The sequence below is a fragment of the Chiloscyllium plagiosum genome, unplaced genomic scaffold, assembly GCF_037043375.1.
Source record: "Chiloscyllium plagiosum isolate Xiang-an unplaced genomic scaffold, Cpla_swu_hap1 HiC_scaffold_32, whole genome shotgun sequence".
Lineage (NCBI taxonomy): Eukaryota > Metazoa > Chordata > Chondrichthyes > Orectolobiformes > Hemiscylliidae > Chiloscyllium > Chiloscyllium plagiosum.
The window spans coordinates 21,797,772-21,823,798 of record NW_028270170.1 but is presented as its reverse complement, the minus strand read 5'-3'; the positions used below and the strand labels follow the sequence as shown (position 1 = coordinate 21,823,798).

General features: G+C 42.5%; 1 protein-coding gene across 8 annotated transcripts in view; it reads left to right on the top strand.

Annotated features, from left to right (window-relative positions):
• The window catches only part of mpp2b (MAGUK p55 scaffold protein 2b), a 539,799-nt gene that overhangs the window by 446,799 nt on the left and 66,973 nt on the right, over nt 1–26,027 (top strand). For all 8 annotated transcript variants that reach the window (XM_087977856.1, XM_043675077.2, XM_043675076.2 and 5 more), the window contains 2 exons: nt 20,451–20,603; nt 24,043–24,198. In XM_087977856.1, coding sequence (XP_087833982.1) covers nt 20,451–20,603; nt 24,043–24,198 — 309 coding nt within the window. The remainder of the gene's footprint in view (nt 1–20,450; nt 20,604–24,042; nt 24,199–26,027) is intronic.

The following is a 26,027-nucleotide window of genomic DNA, read 5'->3' as shown; positions in this document are numbered from 1 at the left end:
TTCTTCAAATTGTTGTTAATTCCTACAACAACAACAATTCTGTCTATGCTACCTTACCTTGTCCCGCTCTTTGAAAATGTGAATTTGTCTAAAATCATGTTGCATACATTCAGTACTGGACTAAGATCTACTAACTACCACCTTCTTTTCTATCTGTCCTATATTCACTTCCTAACCAATGCTCTGGAAAGTAAAACTTTGTGGCGTTTTTTTAAGCTTGTTTTGGTACCAAAAGGATGTCTCTGCACCTTGTGCTTACTTGCCTGTGTGGCCCATTCGGAATGCCATCCCAGTGGATGTATTACTGTAGGCTTGAAGAACATGCACTGTGTGTATGCAGAGCAAGCAGACGGTGACATCAGTCAGCATGCAACGCTTAATTGATGCCAGCACTGCCATTTTGGATCTCACCATTATAGTTGACACTCTGTCTCAAAGACAAGCAGCGGAACATTCATTCTGCAGCATGTGGGACACCTTCCTACTAGTTTTTATTGTAGGATTCATTAACAACTCTCAGGTCATTTACTGACTACTGGCTACTGGCTTTTTTTGAGTCCCAGTGAGTGTTGAGAGTTGAGAAGAGTTGTTTGTGCAGACAGTGATACTCTTTAAACAGACTTTGGTTGTGCACCTCATTTCCTGCCAGGTACATTGGTTTTTGCAGTGGGCATTCCTCAGCTACAGTGGGGAGTAGGACATGGTGCAGAGGCAGCAAATGATAAAAAGGTTGTTCTTGGAAGGAGGTAGGGGTGGTAAGGGAGAGTTTGCAGGGAGATGGAAACTCAGTGGGATTATGATATCACATTACCATCTCCACCTGAGCCAGGAGCAGCTCCATGAATCAGCTAGGATTCCCGAAAGAGGTGAGTACAGAACTCTGACACCTCTTGCACCCAGATCTACAGCATTTAAGAAGAGTGAGAGCAGCACTGCCCTGAGCAGCACTGCCCAGGGACTCTCACAGGCACTGCTTGCACTCTGCAAGGTAAGCACTACAAGTTCTACACAAAGCTATGTGTCATGTTGAAGTCATAGACAGCGACAGTAAGGTTTTTGGAAAGCATGCCCAGAGCAGGCATTTCTGTGTGCATGACCATACCTGTCTGTACACACTTCACCAGATTCATATCTGAGTCTAGTGTAGCATTACTCATGCACGGTCAAGTCCTCTGGGAAGCTGAGAGTTGGCATTCATATATCCTTTCCTCCACATCTGGCTGCAGCCCACTCTTGTCCAGCGACCTGCCACGTGGAGATCCCAGATCAAAACTAAATTTATGTGCTCTCAGTATCTGAGCTGGTAGTTCTATATATGAGATTGACATTTCATTAAGATCAGTCTCCTGTTCCTCCTTGTGTCAGCTTCCAGCATCACAGCCTGACTGGATGGCAGGTTACAAATATCTGAATGTACAAAGGCAGAATGGTGCACTTCAGGTGAAGGAGAAAGCTAGAGATGCATTGCGGCACCATTTTAACTTAAAATAGAAATTGTGTCATGTATGGAAAGTAGGACATGAGATGGCCGATCTGACTGAGACATACCCTCATCTTTAAAGACTTCAGTTCCATCACTGATCCATTCCCATTAATGGCTGTACAACTAATGTCCCATATTTTTCCCTCCTTGATGAAAAGGACATGCCTGTCCCTCGCATTAATGTGATGCTGACTCTTGTTCTGCATCATCTTGTTCTGATAAGGGCACATTCAGGGTGCTGCATGCTTCTGGTCACTTTGGTACAGCAAGGATGTTATTAAACTGAAAAAGGTGCAAAATAGATTCACAAAGGTGTTACTGGACTTGAAGGTTTGAGTTATAAGGAGAAACTGGATAGGTTAGGACTTTTTTCCCTGCAGTGTAGGAAGCTAAGGGGTGACATTGTAGAGGTTTATGAAATCATGAGGGGAATGGATCTGGTGAATAACCAAGGTCTGTTCCCCAAAATGGGATAGTTCAAAACAAAATGGCATAGATTTAAGGTGAGATGGGAAAGATTTAAAAGGGACCGAAGGGGGATCTTTTACATACAGAGGGTGGTGCGAGTATGGAATGAACTGCCAGAGGAAGTGGGGGAGGCTGATACTATCACAACATTTAAGAGGCATCCGGATGAGTATATGAATAGGAAGGGTTTAAAGGGATGTTGGCCAAATATTGCCAAATGAAATCAGATTTATTTAGGATATCTTGTCGACATGGACAAGTTGGAATGAAGGGTCAGACTCCGTGCTGTACATCCCTATGACGCTATGATGTCATTGCCCCTGTAAGATACCTATTGAATGCTTTGTTAGGGATGAATTTTCCATCTTAGCCAAAATTGCCATCTTTGCATCTTAGCCAAAATTGCTTTGGAGGCCTGTTCAAGCAGTCCCACCCTGGAACTTGAACCCACCAGTTTGGCTGGGAGACTGGACAGGATAGGCAAAGGAGGCAGGGAAGGGGTGGGAGCAGGGTCAGGTTGTAGATTACACATCTACAGTTCAAAGCTGCCTATAATCAGATCTGGTTTTTGTCAGTGAATGGTGTTTCAAACAATTGAGGAGAAAGTCTAACATTATTTGGAGAAGTGGGACACACTTTTTAAGAGAGGTCCTGGTACAGCTTTTTGGAGAGGTCAAGCCCCTCCCTTGGACTCGGTTAAGGTGCCATCTGGGAAAGGTCTGATCCATTTGGGATTATTAAAGTGGATACAAATGTGTGGGAAATAGATTCAATTGTATTATCGAGTTGGTGAGCACTTTAATTCCCTAAGATGTTTAAAGATTTGAACAATACACACTGCCAAACATCAGTGCATGCAATTTCACTATATGTGACATAAACCTGAGGGTTATTATGATTGGATTAGTGATCTATCACTGATCCCACAAGCTATTATTATCAGACTGGGTAGCATATCAGTTCACATTTTGATTAAAGCTCCAAGTCTTTGATTTGGGTCTACAAATACAAATATATGTTTTCATATGAGATTAAGTATTTAAGAGATTGTTAACCACTACCAGCCCCCATTAATAACTATTCACCCCTCTAGCCAGATCGTTATCCACTCCTTTGTCTGTCCAACTGTTCATCTATTCAACTGTTAGGGCAGCACAGTGGCTCAGTGGTTAGCACTGCTACCTCATAGCACCAGGGTTCCAGGTTTGATTCCAGCTTTGGGTGACTGTCTGTGTGGAGTTTGTACATTCTCCCCGTGTCTGCGTGGGTTTCCTTCAGGGTGCTCTGGTTTCCTCCCATAGTCCAAAGATGTGCAGGTTAGGTGAATTGACCATGGGAAATTGCCCGTAGTGTTAGGTGCATTAGTCAGAGGGAAATGGGTCTGAGTGGGTTACTCTTCGGAGGGTCGGTGTGGACTGGTTGGGCTGAAGGGTCTGTTTCCGCACTGTAGGGAATCTATTCTAATCGAATCTCTCTCTTTGGGTTCGATTCCCCACCTAGTGTTTACTCCTTACGCCCTCCCCCCACCCTATCTTCTGCATATAAACTGACAATTTCCTCGCTACCATCAGTTCTGAGGAAGGGTCACTCGACCCAAAACATAAACTCTGATTTCTCTCCACGGATGCTGCCAGACCTACTGAGCTCTTCCAGCAATTTCTGATTTTGTATGGAAAAAGTAACCCATGTCAACCATGCTGTCTTGGAAGGTGACATTGTCCAAACAGATGCGATGTAGGCGAAGGAACTGGGAGAATGGGATGGGAAGAGCTGTAGTGAAGGTAGCTGTGGGTGTCAATGGCTTTGTAGTGGATGGCAGTGAACAGTTTATTCCCTGAAATAGAGACGGAGAGGTCAAGGAAGGGAAGGGATGTGTCAGAAATGGGTGATGTGAAAGTTATAAAAGGGTGGAAATTGGGGGCCAATGAACAAATTTTTCAAGTTGCAGGCAGGAACATGAAGTGGCCCCCAACAATCGTTGATGTATCGAGAAAACACCATGGGAGGGTGTCAGTGCAGGACTGAAACAAGGATTGTTCCACATACCCCATGAAGAGGTAGGCATATAAGGGCCCATGTGAGTGCCCACAACCCCTCCTTTGACTTGGCAGAAGTGAGATGAATTAAAAGAGAAATTGTTCAGTCAGAGAACAAGTTCATCCAAGTGGAGGAGTCAAATCTGTGGAGTGAGAAATTTTATGAACTCAATATTCCTGACTCGTGAGCTAAAATCTGGCTTTCGGTAATCCCCTTGAGGGCCTATGGTCCAACTCAGGGGGAGGGGGCCCCTCTCTCCTCTCATGTCACTCCTGCACCATGGCATTCTAAGCTCACATGAGTATTTCTGGAAGGAGGCATACTGTTTAGCCTGTTTTATCATGTTTCATGCATCTTTTCTACCCATTTGTGTTTCCTGAACTAATTTGAGCCCTACTACACCCAGAATGTGTTTCACCTATCAGAGGTGCAACTGGTTGTGAGTGGCTCCTGCTGAGATGTACAGCCATTCATTACTGTACGGTATACAGTGTCAGCACACCAAATTAACCAGCACCATTACATTGGTAGGTTGCCTCCATTACTTTGAACAAGCACAGATTAATCACGTGTCATGATTTCCTCTGCCCCTATTGGTCCTTTTCCAATTATATCTGTTCCGTCTTTAAACCCTTCAGTGGTTTTACTACATCCTGTATCTACAAACTCTTACAAATTCTAGTCTATTCCTCAACTAAACACTGCTTCCTGACTGCACTCCTTTATGCATTGTCTACCAGGAATTTGGCTACTTTATCTCACACTTCATAGTTTTGAAGCTTTTTGGAAGTTGTTGCATGAAAGATGCAATATAAATGCAAGGTGATATAGTGAAACTGCTAAAAGTCAATTCTTAAACCCCAATTCCATTTTCTGTTGTGTGGATAGAGGTAGAATGAATCTTTATTGCAGTGACCTGCCATAGCATCAATTTTTCATGCTGAGGTAAATTATGAAAAGGACGGAATATAATTGCTGCTTGAACTACATGAACCTTTATTCTGATTTGGTAAGGGCGAATATAGTCTGCAACTGGGAGTGACTTGATTGTTAGCACAAAATAATGTTTTTAAAGCTGAGAACTCATTGTTCAGTTCAAACATATCGATGTATACAAATATCAACTTACTTTCATTTTGATAGCTGCATGTATATTGCTGTACTGATTCTGGCCCCAGGAGGTGAACTTCTGCCATTTTTGGTGCCACAAATTAAATCTTAGAGGTGAAGTTTAGTGACTGAGTTAACAGATAGAAAAATATGAATGAGGATTTATATTGGGGACAGGAAGTGTTTTCACAATCAACAGTGCAGTCACAACAGTGGTGTTTATTATCGCTGTTCGGCACAACAGTTACTGATAGAGTCATAATGTCTTACAGCATAGAAACAGGCCTTTTGCCCACAGTGTCTATGCTGACCAACAAGTACCAAACTACACTAATCACATTTACCTGCACTTAACCTATAGTCTACTCTGCCCTTGTATTTTAAGTGCTCATCGAGATGCTTCTTAAATATTCCCAGATTACCTGCCTCTAATATCCTGTCAGGCAGCAAGTTCCATATAACTACCATCCTCCCGTGATTGTGTTTTTTTCTCCTCAGGTCTCCACTAAAACACGTACTCCTCACCTTAAATGTATGCCCTCTGCTCTTAGAAACAGCTGCCATGAGGAAAAGGATTCTCACGATCTACTCTGTCTCTGCCTCTCACCGTTTTGTATATCTCAATCAGATTCCACCCACCCTCCACAGCCTCCTCTGCTCCCAGGAAAACAAACCCACCTAGTCAGTCTCTCCTTACTGCTGAAGAGTTTAAAGACGGAACAGATATTATTGGAAAAGCACCAGTAGGGGCAGAGGGGATCATGACACATGATTAATCTGCGCTTGTTCAAAGTAATGGATATGTGCAAGCCGATGCATTTGGGAGGTCTAACAAGGGAAGGATATACATAATAATGATAGGTCCCTTGACCCTTGAATGTACTGAGGAATGAAGGCACCTTGGTATACCTATTAATATAGGTCCCTGAAGATGTCAGCCCAGGTAGACAGGGTAATGTAGGCGGAGGTGGGATAGTTGCCTTCGTTAGCTAGGGCTAAGAATATAGCAGCAAGGCAGTCTTGTTACAACTTTATAAAACGTTGGCTAGCCAGAGATGCAATACGGTGTGCAGCTCTGGTCATTACACTGCTGGAAGGATGTGATTACACTGGAAGGGTGCAGAGGAGATTCACCAGGATGTTGCAGTAAAATTGCAGCAAAGTAATCGCCCCTTTTTTATTTCTAAGCTCTACCCTGATGGCCTCATTTGAAGACTGTTCTCAAACATCCTCCCTCATTACTGCAGCGATGGTTACATTTACCAGTAAAGCAATGCTCCCACCACTCTTACATCCATCTCCCTATCACACCTGAAAATTCTATGGCCTGGGAGAAGAGAATTACTGTGATTAGGAATGATAGCGTCATTGTAAATTCCACCATTTTTGAATGCATTGCCTCTCATACTATGTAAGATGACCCAATAGAATCTGACTCTCAGTCATTTTAAAAAGTGAATGCCTCTCTTAAATTGTGCCAACAACAAACCTGTCATGTTAGAAAATAATGTTAATAATAGACACCAGGTGGCTCGAGTCGTAAGGGAGAAGATGAGACGAAAATTCTTCTGATAGATGTTCCATCATCATATGGCCTGTAATAACTAAGTTCATGAGAAGCACTGACTGTGCTATGATTGTGTATTACATATATAATATTGGTGTACAGCTTGTATTCTCTGCTAAATGATTGGATCTCTTTAGTTAAAAAGCAGTTACTTCTAATAAACACTGTTTTTAACTCCCTCGTTTTATTTACTGAACACATCTTCGAAAGGAAGCCTTGTTTGTAGCCATTAAAATCCTGACTTCTCTATCTTTGAGCTCACGGCTTAATTATGTGATGCTGCCAGCACGTCATTCTGTGTCACAGCCCTTCACTTGGAAGAGAGGAGAATGGAATTTGTTTCTTCCAAGTCAATGTTGTTAAGTGTCCATGATTTGATGTGTTCCTGATGTTGAAATTGTGAACATGGGAGTAAAAATTGGAAAGCATTGTGCAAAGCAAATGCAATAGAAACTTCACAGCTGCAGACAATCTGCTTGTGCGGTTCTGTCTATTCTTTAAGTGTCTCTGTGACCTGCTTATAATGGACCGAGGGTTCCCTCTATACAGGATTATAGACAATAGACAATAGGTGCAGGAGTAGGCCATTCTGCCCTTCGAGCCAGCACCACCATTCATTATGATCATGACTGATCATCCTCAATCAGTATCCTGTTCCTGCCTTATCCCCACTCCAACCTCTCACCCTCGGAAACACCCACTCCAACATCTCACCCTCGGAAACGCGATATTAACCGCAACCTGAACTCCCACACCCCTCCCACCCACTCCAACCTCTCACCCTCGGAACGCGCAGCCCTCCACTCCCTCCGTTCCAACCCCAACCTCACCATCAAACCAGCTGACAAGGGAGGCGCAGTAGTAGTTTGGCGCACTGACCTTTACACCGCTGAGGCCAAACGCCAGCTCGCAGATACCTCCTCCTACCGTCCCCTTGACCATGACCCCACCCCCCAACACCAAACCATCATCTCCCAGACCATCCATAACCTCATCACCTCAGGGGACCTCCCATCCACCGCCTCCAACCTCATAGTCCCACAACCCCGCACCGCCCGTTTCTACCTCCTGCCCAAAATCCACAAACCTGACTGCCCCAGACGACCCATCGTCTCAGCCTGCTCCTGCCCAACCGAACTCATCTCGGCATACCTCGACACCGTCCTGTCCCCATTAGTCCAAGAACACCCCACCTACGTTCGTGACACCACCTACGCCCTCCACCTCCTCCAGGATTTCCGCTTCCCCAGTCCCCAACGCCTCATCTTCACCATGGACATCCAGTCCCTGTACACCTCCATCCCCCATCACGAAGGACTCAAAGCACTCCGCTTCTTCCTTTCCCGCCGTACCACCCAGTACCCTTCCACCGACACCCTCCTTCGACTGACCGAACTGGTCCTCACCCTGAACAACTTTTCTTTCCAATCCTCCCACTTTCTCCAAACAAAAGGAGTAGCCATGGGCACCCGCATGGGCCCCAGCTATGCCTGCCTCTTCGTAGGGTATGTGGAACAATCCATCTTCCGCAACTACACTGGCCCCACCCCCCATCTTTTCCTTCGCTACATAGATGACTGTATCGGCGCTACCTCGTGCTCCCACGAGGAGGTTGAACAGTTCATCCACTACACTAACACCTTCCACCCCGACCTCAAATTCACCTGGACAGTCTCGGACTCCTCCCTCCCCTTCCTAGACCTTTCTGTTTCTATCTCAGGCGACCGAATCAACACGGACATCTACTACAAACCAACCGACTCCCACAGCTATCTGGACTACACCTCCTCCCATCCTGCCCCCTGTAAAAACGCCATCCCATTCTCCCAATTCCTTCGTCTCCGCCGCATCTGCTCCCAGGAGGACCAGTTCAAAATACGTACAACACAGATGGCCTCCTTCTTCAAGGACCGCAATTTCCCCCCCGACGTGGTCGACGGTGCCCTCCACCGCATCTCCTCCACTTCCCGCTCCTCCGCCCTTGAGCCCCGCCCCTCCAACCGCCACCAGGACAGAACCCCACTGGTCCTCACCTACCACCCCACCAATCTCCATGTACAGCGCATCATCCGCCGTCACTTCCGCCACCTCCAAACAGACCCCAGCACCAAGGATATATTTCCCTCCCCTCCCCTATCAGCTTTCCGTAGAGACCACTCCCTCCGCGACTCCCTTGTCAGATCCACACCCCCCACCGACCCAACCTCCACTCCCGGCACCTTCCCTTGCAACCGCAGGAGGTGCAACACTTGCGCCCACACCTCCCCCCTCACTTCTCTCCAAGGCCCCAAAGGAAACTTCCATATCCGCCACAGATTCACCTGCACCTCCACCCACATCATCTACTGCATCCGCTGCAGCCGGTGTGGCCTCCTCTATATTGGGGAGACAGGCCGCCTACTTGCGGAGCGATTCAGAGAGCACCTCTGGGCCACCCGGACGAACCAACCCAACCACCCTGTAGCACAGCATTTCAACTCCCCCTCCCACTCCACCGAGGATATGCAGGTCATTGGACTCATCCACCGCCAAACCACAACAACGCGACGGTCGGAGGAGGAGCGTCTTATCTTCCGACTGGGAACCCTCCAACCACAGGGGATGAACTTGGACTTCACTAGTTTCTCCATCCCCCCTCCCCCCACCTTGTCTCAGCCGAATCCCTCCAGCCCGGCACCGCCTTCCTGACCTGCAGTCTTCTTCTTGACCTCTCCGCCTCCATCCTACTCCGACCTATCACCCTCACCTTGACCTCTTTCCACCTATCACATTTCCAACGCCCCTCCTCCAAGTCCCTCCTCCCTACCTTTTATCTTCTCCTGCTGAACACTCTCTGCTCATTCCTGAAGAAGGGCCTGTGCCCGAAACGTCGAATCTCCTGTTCCCTGGATGCTGCTTGACCTGCTGTGCTGTTCCAGCAATAAAGTTTCAACTTATCCCCATAACCCTTGATTCCACTATCCTTAAGAGCTCTATCCAACTCTTTCTTGAAAGTATTCAGAGATTTGGCCTCCACTGCCCTCTGGGGCAGAGCATTCCATACACCCACCACTCTCTGGGTGAAGAAGTTTCTCCTCAACTCCATTCTAAGTGGCCTACCCCTTATTTTTAAACTGTGTCCTCTGGTTCGGGATTCACCCATCAGCTGAAACATGCTTCCTGCCTCCAGAGTGTCCAATCCTTTAATAATCTCATACATCTCAATCAGATCCCCTCTCAGCCTTCTAAACTCAAGCGTATACAAGCCCAGTCACTCCAATCTTTCAGCGTAAGTTAGTCCCGCCATTCCGGGAATTGACTGAGGGACCTAATAAGGGCCCTTGAGTGAAATTGTTTTCCCATGTACAGACATTTTGGGTGAGATGTTGATGTAGCTACAATATCACTGAACTAATAACCTAGGTTAATGTTCTGGGGACATGGGCTCAAATCCAATAAAAATTTGGAATAAAAATCAAGTCTAATTATTGACCGTGTAAACACTGTTGATTGTCGCAAAAACCTACCTGGTTCACCTAATGTGCTTCAGGGAAGGAAATCTGTCAGCTCACACCAACAGATACATTTTATCTAGAGTCTAAAAGCCATTGCTTTAAAGTCAAGGGGAATAGAATGGATCTGTGAATCTACAGCCTCCCAATCACTGCCCTCTTTCTCAGGACTTAGATCTGGGCCTCCACAAACTAAGCAAAGGGCTTAAGATTAATTACAAACCATAGTCAAGCTAACTGCAATAGTGTTGGCACCTTACCCAACTAATGAGTTCTGAGGTCCAGTCCAGTGTCTGCTAGTTCAAACATTCATTGCTAGTCACTGACCAATTTCTACACCAGGAATCTGAAGGGATATTGTTGGAGTCTGTTTTACCTTTTTTTAGATAGGGAGCATAACATAAAATTCTTGTGCTTTAACTTGCAGTTTTCCTACCTGAAGCATCTCCTGGTTATTTTTAGTATATTTATTTTCAAGATTTTCTTGCAATTTTTAAGAAGTTTGACATCTTTAATGAAAATGGCCCCTGGTGGATTTGGCAAAGTTCCTAATCGCACTGAAAATTGCTTTTCCAATGTCCTGGAGCTAAACAACACTTTGAACATAAGGACATTGAACACTGAGATGACTAGGAGATGGAACAAGAATTGCTATTGATTTTGATGGTGCATTTTGCTGAATTATGCTTCCTCCTATTCGGATGTCAAATCTTGTGATTTAACTTTGAAACGTACTTTTGTTTTGTTTAAAAATTATTAATTCTCAGCCATGGTGCAATAGTACCACTCTCATCACTCAGTGAAAAGTTTCTGAATTCAAGCATTATGCCAGGACTTAAGTAGGAATTAGAAATTTGCTAAGAATAAACATATGTTAAAATGGCAGGTTATTGCTGTAAGTTTTGTTTCACAGGAAACAACATCACGTTTCAGAAACAAAAGTCTGCCTGTCCTTCTTGTAGCCCCAGTCTTGTGCCATCTTCATACATTCATTGTAAAATCAGTTGCAATCATTATGTGTTGTGCATCATCCAACTGCGCCTCAGTTGACCCTCTTCTGCCCTTCAGTTTTACAAAATCATAAAACCAGTTACAGGAGGAAGACGACAGAAAGATAAGGAAAGATAATGGAAAGGTCAGATTGCTCAGGAACACAAGCAACATGTAAATGCTGGAGAAGCTCACAGCTGAGGGATAATACTAGGGCAGATGTTTACCTACTGGTTTACATAAAGACTGAGATTTCCTTTCATGCAAGGTGTCTAAACATTGGTGGGAAATTAAAGACCCATCAATAATCTATCCAAAGCCATCAGAGAGAAATGGAGAGAATGAAGAGACTTTAGGGCCTTAGTGCAGTTAGTGCTGGAGAGAAACCCCTAAGCGTAGACCCATGCAAATACTATTGGGTAGTTTGAGAAATTGTGAAGATGTGCGGCACTAAGTGTTTAAGAGCAAGAAGAAGTTAGAAAGAGCTGTTTACACATGCTAGTCTTGCTGTTGACTTGGATTGATAATACAGTCCTTATTGTAGTTAATTTTTTATTTTTACTGATCTGATGGAGAGAACTCCACAGAGGTTGGTATCCTGTCACCAAATCAACTTTTATTTGCACATGCACGGTACTTGACACTGCTCTGGCTTCCTCAGAGCCAGCTCTCAGAGTGGACAGAACCTCGAACACTCCTGTTTACATCTGTCAGACAAGGCTCCCTGATTGGAGCTGTTTATCTGATCTAATGAAGGAGCTCATAATCTATGGGGTCCACCTGGCTGACCTCAATACAATCATTACACTGATATGCTTTATTTTACTCTGATTAAACTCAATATCTCGACCATATAGGTTTTAAACTCCCACTTCACCTTGACAGCCTAGAAATCAGATTGTGCCCAAAACCAGACCTATTCGTGATTCAGGAAGGATGTAACATTCATACTGCCTGCTATTTACAATAATTTAAGTGGGCAGGCAGCTCTACTACATTATACATTAGCTGCATGTTTCATTGCAGCAGCTAGACATCAGTGACTTGGAAGTTATTTGTGACGAATTTTCAGAGGGAGCAGTTCAAGTGTGGAAGCCTATGACCTTCATCGTCAGATTCCCTGAAAAATGATGAATTGCAATGCCGCAAACTATCTCACTTTAATTAACAGTAAATGTACTTCATAAATAGCAAGTTTTCATGTGGCATGTGATTACTGTTGTGCTGAAGCTGAAGTATCAACACTGTGATGTGAAATCTTCACCGAAGTGTGCAGGATGGTAAGGTCAGTTACTCTCAAAATGGTTTGTCGTGATCCCTGGTGTTTGCGAGGAATTTTGCAGAACCTCATCATCTTTTTGGCTTACCTACAAGTGATCGCCACATTCAGAGAGGAGGATTAAGGAGCTTTCACAATAGAAGAAATGTAAGGCCGAATAATCTTCCTCATTCTGTAGTTCAGTTTCAGACTAGAATCGAAGCTCTACTAAGCAGAATTGTTTGGAATTTTAAAAAGGAGGATCCATTTTATCACTTTGACTCCCTGCAGTACTGGTTGTGATAAAATCTGATCTTTTTCACCATTGGAAGTAAAAACTATTTCAAGTTATATTTTGCTTCAGAAAGCAATTTTAATTTCAGTATAGTTCATCGGTAGAGTGTGTGTAGATTTCATAATGACTGCTTCAAGGCAGTTGTTTTTGATATGGGAAAGATGTAAATTATATGCATACCACTGGGAATGTGACAAGAGACTTGGAAAGTCTGTATTATATCAGTTAATTTGCAGTTTGCAACTGTGGTAAATTAAAACAGCACACGCTGAAATATCAGCTGAATATTTTTAGCCTGCGGAAAGGAGATATAGTAATTCTAGGTCTTTTGCCCAGTGCTAAGGGTGTTTCTGTTTAACGTCACCTGCACACTTCACACATTAAAGCTAATGTCTGTTTCAGTATGATGGATTCGTCATCCTGTGTGTTTGCAGCCAAAGGAACACTCCAGATGTGCAACACCATTCAGAATAAATTACCTTATTGGTCAGTGACCCTAACACTGCTCTTAACCACTTCAGTCAAAAGCACACTAGGCCTCTCCACAGGATTTACTGCAGCAGTTCATCAAAGAGAAGACTTCTTAATCCAACGATCACTGGAAGCACAGTATTCTGCCAGGCCTGAGGGTGGTAATTAGGCAGAATCATCACCAAACCAAACCCTTCCTGATCTTGTCCTAATTAGATTTTGGGTCAAAGGTTTGCGGCTTTGCTTATCTGTCACACTGCCAAATGAGACAAAAAACTGCAGATGCTGAAACTGCAGTCCTGAAGAAGGGTTACACCGGAAACATTGACTTCTCCATCTCTTGGCTTGCTATGTTCTTCAGCCTCCTGCTTGTCTACACTGCCAACTGAGGTCTTTAAGGAGAATGAATAATTACTTAAAGGCTTCATTTCACCCAAGCTGCAATTATTACTGCTCCAGGCAGGAGGAAAAGAGTTAGCTACCCACCTGGTTATCCACTGTAAGGCTGTCAGCATCGGGGTGGCCCCCAATTGGCAGTATCCTGGGTACAGTTAAAGGATTGGAATTCTGGCAGAGGAGCTGTCCCTGGCAGCCACCACCCTGCCCTTGTTTTCACTCACTCTGACCAATTATCCCATCACCATGACTCCATGAGATCCTCCCGAACAATGGTTTCCTTTCCTTCGGGAAATCCTTTGTCCTGAAAGGTTGTGATGGTGTTTGTTTGGTTGGGATGTTGTCCCAGCATCAGCCATTGCCTCCAAAATGTTCTGGTTCATGACGGGCAGCTAATGGTGACCCAACCCTCCTCACTCGGGGCTGTGATGCCAGTTGAAAGCCCATCAGTAGTCAATCAGTTACTTGATAACTAGGCAGTTCGACTGGCTTTCTCATGTCCGTAGGCCATATTTCTCACTTGGAAACTCGAATGCTTTTGGAATTGCCCATAAACAGGAAGGTCCCAGACTGTATCAGTGAGAAGGACAAGAGCAGCAAGATTATTGAAGCGCCATCTGCTGGATGATTGATATAGATCTACACAACTATCCCCGTGATGTCACTGGGTGAAAGTGTTGGAATTGAGAGTGTGGTGCTGGAAAAGCACAGCAGATCAGGCAGCAGTCAATGAGAAAACCCCAAAGGAGACTTCCACATCCACCAAAGTTTTATGTGCACTTCTACACATGTCATTTACTGTATCCGTTGCTCCCAATGTGGTCTCCTCTATATTGGGAAGACAAGATGCCTGCTTGCGGAGAGCTAAGGAGAACATCTCCCGCACCAACCAAGCCCACTGCCCCGTGGCCAACATTTCAACTCCCCCTCCCACTCTGCTGAGGACATGCAGGTCCTGGGCCTCCTCTATCGCCACTACCTTATCACCTGACATCTAGAGGAAGAACGTCTCATCTTCCGCCCCAGGACCTTCCAACCCTATTGCAGCAATGTGAATTTCACCAGTCTCCTCTTTTCCCCTCCCCCACCTTATCCCAGATCGAACCTTCCTACTTGGCACTGCCTTCATGACCTGTCTGACCTGTCCATCTTCCTTTCCACCTATCCGCTCCATCCTCCCCTCTGACCTATCACCATTACCCCCACTTCCATCCACCTATCACACTCTCAGCTACCTTCCCCCCCCAGCCCCACCTTCCTCCCATTTATCTCACCACCCCCTCGGCCTACAACCGCATTCCTGGTGAAGGGCTTTTGCTCAAAGCGTCGATTCTCCTACTCTTCGAATGCTGCCTGATCTGCTGTGCTTTTCCAGCACCATACTCTTGACTCTAATCTCCAGCATCTGTAGTCCTCACTTTCTCCTAGAAAGTATTGGAATTCATGACTTAGTATTCTCGTTGGAGTACAGTTCATGTGAGAACTGCAGGAGTGCAGGAAGATCCATTGTAATGTTCTGAGGGGAGCTGTCGTGCACAATAAATTTTGTCAGCCACAATGCAAGAACAATTTTTAAAACATTAAGTTAATTTTGAGCTTATAGGATGACGTTAGGGAAATCATTGGTGCAGAAAGATTACTATGCAAGTTGGATTAATGAAACTTGACAAAATTTTCCTCTGTAACTCTTTATTTAAGTAACCTTGTTTAGGACCATGTCTTTCACAGGGCTGCAGATTGGGAACAGAATATGCCCAGTATCGACTTGATGCTGGAACTGAATAAGGTGGGAGTTCAAACTCATGCCCTTGGCATTTTGGGACTGAATACTGGAATGTCAATGCATCGTGCCAGGCAATGGAATATTTTCATAAACGTTTGGCCTGAAGTAATTCACTGTGTTAATTTTAATTGTGCAAAGTTACTCTGGCAAAAAGTGTGCATTTGAAAATTAAGCCTTTGTCGTCACATTAGATTGAATAACTGAATAAATACAAAACAATTTTAATTATTTTTTTGTCTAGAACATTAACCACTTTGAATCAGTTATTACTGAACTTAAATGAATAAGAAATGCACTTTCACTGGCATTTGCCTTCAGTGAGCCTGAGACATTGAAGAAGGTGACAACACCTCCTCCTCAACTATCCTCAACACCAGTGTCCCACAAGGCTATGTACTCAACCCCTTATTATACTCCTTATATACTCACAAACTGTGTGACCAAATGCAGCTCTAGCTCCATTTGTAAATTTGCTGATGACACTACCACAGTAAACTGAATTTTAAACAACAACGAGACAGAGCACAGGAAAGAGAGAGAAATCTTAATGGCGTGGGGTAAAGACAACAATCTCTCCCTCAAGGTTGGCAAAACGAAAGAACGGGTCAACTTCAGGAGCAGGACTTGCCCTTGCCTGGAATAATGCTGCTGAGGTGGAGGTGGTCGAGAGCTTCAAGTTCTTAGGAGTAAATATCAGCAACAATCTGTCCTGGTCCATTCAATGTATAGTCAGGAAAACACAGTCAGGAATGCCTCTACTTCCAAATGTTTATGAAAATATTCGGTTGCCTGACATGATACATAGACATTGCAAAATTCAGTCCCAAAGTGCCAAGGAAGTCCAGTCCACAATGACTCTTACCAAGTTTTACAGATGCACCATAAAAAACATTCTATCCAGATGCATCAGAGCAACTGCTCTGTCCATGACTGCAAGAAATTACAGAGTTGTAAACACAGCCCAGTCAATCATGAAAACCAATTATCGTTCCACTGACATTGCCTACACTTCCCACTGCCTCAGGAAAGCAGCCAACATAATCAAAGACCCCTCCCATCAGTTGTACTCTCTTCCACCCTCTTCCATGGGCAGAAGATACAAAACACATACCAACAGATTTAAGAACAGCTTCTTCCCCGCTGTTATCAGACTAATTAATGGATCCTTCATATATTAAAGTTGATCTTTCTCTGCATCTTCTCTGTGGCTGTAACACTACATTCTGCATTGTATTTTACTGCCCTGATGTACTTATTTAAGGAATTATTTATCAGGTTAGCATGCAAAATGATACTTTTCATTGTATCACACTATATGTGACAATAATAAGTCAAACCAAATCAAATCATTTATGGGTGGAACGGTGGTTAGCATTGCTCCAGCACAGTGCCTCGTTCGATTCCAGTCTTGGGTGACTATCTGTGTGGAGTATGTATGTTCTTCCTGTGTCTACTTGGGTTTCCTGCCACAGTCCATTGATGTGTAGGTTAGGTGGACTGGTCATGCTAAATTGGGCCATGGTGTCCAGGGATGGGCAGGCTGGGGAAAATTGGTCATGGGAAATGTGAGGTTACAAGAATAGAGTAGGTGAGGTGGGTCTGGTTGGGATGCTCTTTGGTGGGTCAATGTCAATCCAATGGGCTGAATGGCCTCTTTCTGCAGTGTAGAGATTCTATGATTCAAAGAACTCTTGGTAAAACAGAGGATTATAATTTAATAAATGAAATCTTCCCTGAATGACATGGGCTGTGGCAAGACATTTGGAAAATTCAGGTGAGATATAGAGCAAGGGCCATTGCTATATGAAGACCTAAGCCTTGAATGTCAAGACAAGATTGTCACTCGTGAGTAGCAAGAGGCCTATTAAAGGGAAATTATCAATTAGTATCACCTACAATAGTACCTAATCTCAAATGAAAATGCAGGCTCCCACTTGCCAGATTGAAGCTGAACACTGAGAATTAGAGTCATACAGCACTGTCCTTGACGACCAAGTATCCAAAACTAAACCAATCCCACTTGGCTGTGTCTGGCTCAAGTCCCACTAAACCGTTCCTATTCTTTCACCTGTCCAAATTCATTTGAATATTGTAACTGTACCTGCATCTATTAGTTCCTCTGGCAATTCATTCCACATACAAACCATTCTCTGTGTGCCGATATGGATATCAGAGTGAGCACCTGGTGACTTCAATTCACTGCTTACTCCTTGAGACATCCACAAACAGTTTACCAAGCTATATCAATGTCACACCTAGGACAAGTGTCAGCAGCCTCTGGGAAAAGCACACTGCATGTGCATTACTCTAATGGCCATGTCTCCAGTCCTTAGTCAAGTCCAAATGGCCATCTCAGTCAGGGGTCATGTTCAGTCCGTCAAGGGCTTTTGCAGTATTAGTCTAGGAGTGTGGACATGGTCAGTCGTGTGCTTGGGACAGACACAGTCAGGATCATATCCCTGTGGCGAGGTGAGGAGCTAAATGACAGGCAGCCCACCTCCCATCTTGCTCTTTCTGCACTGTCATGCACTGTTTTCTCCTAGAACGAGACAAGGAAGGGACTGAGTGAGATGAAAGTGACTGGTACAGCTGTTTGTGCTGGTTCAGGTCAAGGGAAAAGTGGTGAGGTGTCCTGAGTGAGTGAGTAGGCAGCGTAAATGAGTTAGTGGTTTGGGAAATTGATGGATTCGAACAAGTGAGAGAAGATGTTGCATGTGACAGTGAGAGTGATAGAACATGAACCTTGGCAGGAGGTGTGTGTAGCAGCAGAGATAGAGTGAATGTAAGGGAGCAGAGTGACAACCTTGAACCAGATTGACATGGTATGGTGTCATGGCTACCTCAGTCAATCCTGGCAAAAGTGGATGGTTCTCCTCTGCACCACCCTTTCTAGAGTGCTGTTCATAAATTTCCTCCTATGTGCCATGTCTGGGACTAATGTTATAAACTGTGCAAGGTAAGCTCTGAATTGCTAGCACTTAACAAGGTACATAATGACCTTTTAAAGATGGCAACAGCACCAGGAATCCTGGGATATTGTACCAGCAGTAAGTATGTCAGGTTGTGGTGAGTGGGAGAATCATGTTGGCATCAGACAAAAAGGGCACCATGGGGCATGATACTTAATAAGGCAAGTTTGGGACAATTGCACGAGTTAACCTGCAAGGCCCTCATGAAGGGAAACCTTCAATTCAACACAATGTCTTTGTGTCATCCTTCTCTGTCCATTATTTACATGGAGGTGTTAAACTTTATAAAAAGTGAATTAAGTCTGTATGTAAAGAGCAAAAGAATGTTTTATGAATGCAGTCATCCTTAAGACAGTTAATATCGCAAAATCAATTTTAATTTACTACATTGAAATGAACCTTTGCAAAATCCATTTATATTAACTTCGGATTCTTTGTTGGTTCTGCTGCTGAGTTTGAGCTTGAACCCTGTGTTGTTGGTGAACAGATGAGCAGTATCCTTCACCACATTAAACAACAGATTAATCACTGCTCAACATCAGAAAGTTGACAAAAACCATGGCCAACTGCTGACCATTTTCCAGCTGACCAGGGCATTTGAAATTGACACAGTTACTTCAATGATAATTTAGAAAAAAACCATAATAAAATAAAAGTTTTAAATTAATTTGGGGATTAGCAAAGCTCCGGGAGATTCTACTGGCAAATTAATGTCACTGATGGTTACTTTCTATTTTGAAGAACTGATAAGCATCATAATGTGACATGGGTATGTGTGTGTCTACTGATTTCAATTTTAATGGGAAATACCTGAGGGAGTTAAGCCCATGGAGACATATTGGCTTATTTGAGAAAAATAAAATGCATTTATTCTTGTACAGAGGATACTTTGAACTTCATTGCGGTTGTTATTCTTTCTGTGGCAAATACTTTAATGTTATTCATTTTTTATCAACAGCCTCCATGTGTGCACAAATTTTAGTCCATTCATTGAATAATGGATCAAAAACTGTCTTTTTTCCCCAATTTTTGCAAGTTTGAATACCAAAGCCGAGGACCACAATTAATATTTGGCTATCTCCAACCAAACCTTGGAATTCAAGGTGTCAGGTACTTTCCCTTGTTTGGGTTGGAGAGTTTTGACAATGTTACATGATATCTCTGGAAGTCTTGTGCTGCGCTGATCCAAATTCACAAGAGGGAAACTGTAAGGTGCACAACTTGAATTTTCCTTGACCCGATATGTATATTATAAAAAATTACACCTCTCATTACTGGTGACACTGTAGTATCTTAGGCTGGCAACTTCCTATGCTATAAACTCCCAAGCATCAATGAATTGTTTCCCAAATTTCCTGATGCAATATGATAAGATCAAAGTATAGGTTTTATAAGAATATAAAATAGAAACTAAAACTTTTGAATAAGAACAGAATTAATGTTGTGTGTTCTGATCCAATTGTCCATGTCTTTTATCTATAATTTTTCTGAATGTTACTCTGTCTTCACTTCACAGGAGAAATTGTATTTCTATATTTCTGCAGCTCAGATCATTATGTATTTTCAGCTGAAGGATGTTAATAGGTCAAGCAACACCCGTGGAGAAATGGATGAAGCAACATTTACACTCAACAAAGCACTCACCCATCACTTTAAGCTATTCATCAATTGCATTCTGGTGTTGAATAAACAATATATGGACACAATCATTTTTAATAAATTAATTTATTCCAGAACACAAACAGAAGATTGTAAAATCGCAAGACAGAAACAAAACCATTCAAGCTCCTCGATACAAAAGTAGTTGTGTAACTAGCTGTTCCTATATGATTCCAGGGTTCTGGTTCCACTACCCCTTCTAGGAAGCCTTTTATAGATACTAACCACTTTTAAAGTGATGATGAATTTTCTTCTATCTAAAATTCAGATTTAATTCATTTGAACCTGTGCCCCTTTATCTGACGGTCATGGTGTGTGCATTGGTCACACCTCTCCGAAGAGGGGAATTATGTGGTTGCATAAATCATTCACAATATATAAAGCTGAAATATTGATGTTTAGTCATTCCCTTATTACTGATAGGGAACTCATTCTGCGTCTGTTTTTAATAAATCATTATTTTTATCACATAGGCCCATGAAAAGTTGGAAGACACAAAGCTGGAGGCTGTACGTGATAATAACCTGGAGTTAGTGAAGGAGATCATTGATGATATCAACCCAATTGCAAAGGAAAACGATTCTGCAGCTGAACTCACTCAGATTCTCCAGGAACCACACTTTCAGGTAAAGGACAACCTAACTATTATCTGATGTCCTTTGTTTATGACAGTTGCTGCGATGCATTTCATTCTCATTCCAATTATAATTTCAAAAAGATTACATTATAGCTGTCTCAGACTGAATTGTACAGTATTACTGGGTTAACCATGATGAGGAAACATTTTTAAAACAAAAATACGAACCTCACCTATTACAATGGTCAAGCATTCGAAACATGACAAGAATCTGATGGGTCAATCAATTGAACATCTCTAAACAATCATTTAGTCTTTCACAATTAGTCCGAATCAGTTTTGACCAGAAACTTACAAACTCTGAAACTTGTTAAATAATGCCCTGTCATCAGCTCACCTAAAACTCATCACTTTATTGCCACTTATGGGTTATGTTTTATTGTTCCAATCTGAGGTTTCTTGGTGTTGTTGTTTTATCATCTTTGGCATGTTATTCCTTTAAGAGATTAATGTGGAATGAGCCAAGTACCCAAATGTTGTCACATGATCATAGGCTACCTGCAATGTAGCACTCAAGGCATAGGTTGTGTTTGGAGATTACTGTATTAATTAATTAATTTAATCAATAAACGCTGTAATCTCCAAATGCAGCCTGTGCCTTGAGTAAATAAACCCACCAGATATCTTCAAGAAAACAGAATCCACAATAACTTGTTTGTGTTACTTTTATATAACACCAGAATATCATTACAGGAAAGAGATTTTTTTTCTGTCACCCCCTCCCTTTTTGTGAATCATGATCATTTACAAGTCATCAGTATTGTGGATAAGGCTCACCTTATTCTGAATTTGACTATTGCTGATCCAGATATCCAGGATGTGGACTGGCATCTATTATAATGTATTGGTTCTCTCAACCTTCCCCAATGCAATGCTAATTTACTTATTGCCTGAAGTTTTACCTTCAACTCCAATCCTATACATAGTGCCATAAAATTTTTAAAAAGCCTAGAACAACTTTAGGTTTTTTTAAAAAATAGAAACATTACAGAAATATAATTCCTGGAGAAGGATAGATTTGGAAGGAAACAAAATCTAGGCTATTTGTCTGACTTCTGTGTCCATGCAGTTCTTTGTTGATCTGGAGGCTAAACTATAGTAAAGTCCTCTTACTATAAATGTTCTGCTAAGTACAATGATGAAATTTGCCCAATAAATGGCACAGCGGTCTCTTCATAATCAATTTATCAAATAGCATGCTGAGGTAATGATAAAATTCCAAACAATTTAAGCTTCTATTGGTGCTAATTTCGAAACAGCTACTCAAAACAAGACCTTTTATTTGATTTTTAATTACATGAGTGTAATGTTCCCTCAAACAATTTCCTACAGCTATCCGACATAACATACTCTCATTCAATTAAATAGTTAATTTGATAGATTTGATGCTGCTAAACCATGAATGGATTAATTACAAACTATTGGCACAGGTTTCAAAATAAGCAAACTATTTTATAGCTTGGTCAGACCTTCAACTAATTTGTCCACCCTTAATAGAACCAGAGATTTACTGCTGTTCAGGTACATTTAGAAGCAGCCTGGAGGGTTTTTATGGCAGTGTGATAGTGTCCCTATCACCGAGCCAGGTAGCTGTGTTCAATTCCCACCTGCTGCAGAAGTGTGTAATAACATCACTGAGCAGGTTGATTTAAAATATCTTGAAAGGGCCTGGTCCAAATCCCACCTGCTCCAGAGCTGTGTAATAACACATCTGTGCAGGTTAATTTATTTAAAAAATCTAAAAACAGCCTTTGCATTGAGACTCCTGACAAAACATGTGATACACAGTATGCAAATCACAGAAGAAGCAGTAAGCGTGAAAAATTGCATGAAATTCCATCATTTGTTCTAGCCATTGAGCCATTAATTATAGGTCCTTATCAATGTTCAGTGAACTATGAGTTCATGCTTTATATGGCTAGTTGATCACTGTGCTAAATGTAAAACCTCAGCCCCTGCCTTTTGTGCAACAGTAAAGCCAATTTAATTTTCATGAATGCCAATTTCCCTTCTGATAGTTTTAGATTTTTTTCCCCTGAGTTTCTAATTGGAAACCTGGTTGCAAATGGTTGCAAATGAAATACAGAATGGCATTCCTTTCAGAGACTGGACAAATACATCTCTCCAGTTCATGGGCCTAAAATATTTGTGCCATTGCAGAGGCTTTTTCTTCTCCTGGAGGGTGGCTGGACTGCCCCAGGCATCTGTCTCTGAGGTAATCTATTACACCCCTCCATGTAGCAAATGTGTTAAAAGCTGTTAAGCTAATAGTACCATGCATCCTCAGTGGTATCACCTGAGGGAAGAATATTCTAAGAACCCTGCTGGACCATGACTCTATAAGTAAGTAGTTAATATATGTTTGTTAGTGTGCATTGGTATAGTTCCATCCCTCATCTGTTAAAAACATCCAGAACACACTCATGATATTTATATACCCAGCAAGGGAATCTTTTTCTGGATTCAGTGAGTCCGTTGTCCCTGGGAAAAAACTTTAATGTTGTTCCTCGAAAAGTTCAAGGAGATAAAGCCAAACATGGTTAGTTCTGTGTTTCCAAATTTTTTTGTGATTGGCTTACTCTCGTTTTGACAAGCTATGAACAATGTTGTTATTGTGAATTAGCACCTACAAAAAGGCACCATTTATCTGAAGATTAGGATTAGCAAGGGCAAAACTTAAAAAAAACCTAGATCTCTGAGTGAATCATTCATGCCACTCCCAAATCAGCAAAGGGCCCCCTTCCAGATGGCTATTAGTAGGTCCAAATGGTAAAGGCACAATCCAAAAAAAATACAACTCGTGCCATGGATAATAAATTTGCTAAAAGTGTCACTGGGTGGCAAGAGAGTGATCCCAATCAACAAATAGAATGGCTTAATTCGCCCACAGAAATACTGAGCTGGTTAATAAGTGTTGAATTTGATTGGTGTCAAGATAGAAGATATATTTGGTTCCATGGGCTAGTACCATTACATCAAAAAAAAATTGTCCAAATGCTTGAATAAAGGATGATGTTTAGAGTGTTACAATTATATAAAACTTTCAATGTTTCTCTTATTCTACAAATGCTCAGAATTATTGTGTTTGATCAAATAGGGAATTAAACAGCAGAATTGTAAAGGTAGATTCCTTTGTGGGAAAAAAAATATTTGTCTAATGTAGCATTTATTAATATATGTGCAAAACTTGACCCAAGGTCCTTTGTGATATAGTGGTAGTGTCCATACTTCTGAGTCAGAAGACCTCATTTCCAGTTCCAGCTACTCCACTAAACATGTCTGAGCAGGTTGATTAAAATATCTAAAACTTGAGATAAATGATTTTCAAGGCTGGTTCATAGAATTATTTTATAGTTTGAAATATCAGTTTTTTGTATGATCAGTTCTTAAGACTTTGTCACTAAGTACATGTCCCATTCACTCTACAGTCTCTGTTAGAAGCTCATGATACAGTTGCCTCCAAGAACTATGAAACTCCACCTCCAAGTCCGGAGTCTCTAATGGACTCTACTTTCAACAATCAGCCTGTTCCACCTGATGCTGTCCGAATGGTGGGGATTCGCAAGGTCAAAGGTGAACATTTGGTATGTGCAAAGATCCAAAACTGTGCTTTCCTCTTTGAAACATTCAAAACACTCAACATGAAAGTTGTTTTACAAAGCTGAGAGTTTTTGCATGTTTTTTATGTACATTTGTCACCATTTTGAAACAAGATCCCTTGCTTCAGGGCTTTGACAGTGGTATTCCGTTACTTGCCATGGATAACAAATAGCTGTCGGAGTGACTGTCTCTCACTTCTCATGTCTTTGTCATCAGGGAGTACCTGATCTCCCTAACCTAGCATAGCCAAAATTGGAAAGATAATTTCATGTTCCCAGAAAGAAGCAAAGCTTACAACAAATCCAGTCCAAATATTAGGAGCAGAGTGTTAATTTCTAGTCTCAGCTCATTTAAGAAGAGTGCTTTGTAAAGGAAGTCTCCTTGCCAACACGTTAAGTGGTCATATATCATTGTTCACTTTATGATCCATCTTCTGTTTTCTCAGTTTCAAAAATACAACTATTTGCACAAGTGTAAAGCTGTACCTAACTGAGCAGTTTTCACAGAACTGGAATTCTAAATGTAAACGATGGCTCCCTGTCTGTTTGTTAGTTGTAAAAGAAGGATGTGGTAAGAAGTTGCAAGCAGTACCCCTTGACATCTGGATCCAAACTCAGATTGTCCAGGTGCACCTTCTTGGCCCAAATCATGGTATAGACTTGAGAGGAAAGTCATCTACCTGAAGCATCTGAGTTTGTCTCACCACAGATGTCACTACTTTGCCACACAATTTCCCTGTCCTGTCTTAGTAATTCTATTGAAACCCTTTGACTTGCCACAGATGCTGTCTGGCCTGTTGAGCATATCCAGCATTTTGGGTTTTCATTTCTGTTTTTGATTATCTGCAGTGTTTTGCTTTAGTGTTATTTTTCTGCCATCAACTGCATTCCCAGGTTTGTGATTCATTTCTTTTCCCTGCTCACTGTCTCATGCTGAACCAAACCATATGCAACCTTAGCATTCTATTAAAGCCCACCCTAAATTTCAGACCTCTTATCAACTTTGTTATCAAACCAACTACTCTCAAAGGGTTATATAAATGTAACTCTTGTTATTGTCATACTTATGATAAGGCACTGGACTGCAAGACACTAAGCAAGTCAAACGGTTTAAATAGAATTACTAAGATAGGACAGGGAAATCGTATGGCAAAGTAGCGACAGCGCTATCCCTGGGCTAAAAGCTCTGGGTTCAAGCCAAGATATAGAAGGTGTATTCTTTAAGCAATCAAACATGCTGATTGTCAGCCAATTAGGGGTGGCACGGTGGCTCAGTGGTTAGCACTGCTGCCTCACAGTGCCAGGGACCCAGGTTCGATTCCAGCCTTGGGTGTCGTCTGTATGGAGTTTGTGCATTCTCCCCGTGTCTGCGTGGGTTTCCTCTGGGTGCTCTGGTTTCCTCCCACAATGCAAAGATGTGCACGTTAGGTGAATTGGCCATGTTAAATTGCCCGTAGTGTTCAGGAATGTATAGGTTAGGTGCGTTTGTCAGGGGTAAATATAGGGTAGGGGAATGCGTCTGCGTGAGTTACTCTTCGGAGGGCTGGTGTGGACTTATTGGACCGAAGGGCCCGTTTCCACACTGTAGAGATTCTGTTCTATAAGTCCGTTTTATAGGCCTGATGGCAAACTGAAGGAACAGTAAATATCCTGGTCAGCAATCCTGAAGAAGCCAATGAAAAACCACTGAGCTGCTTGCTCATAAGTGTGGACCAATCCAATAAGAGCTCATGCCGAACCTGCAGAAACAAGGATGGGAGAAAAGACAGACTAAGCGAGGGTGATGCACACATGATCTATGTTGTGAAGTTTGA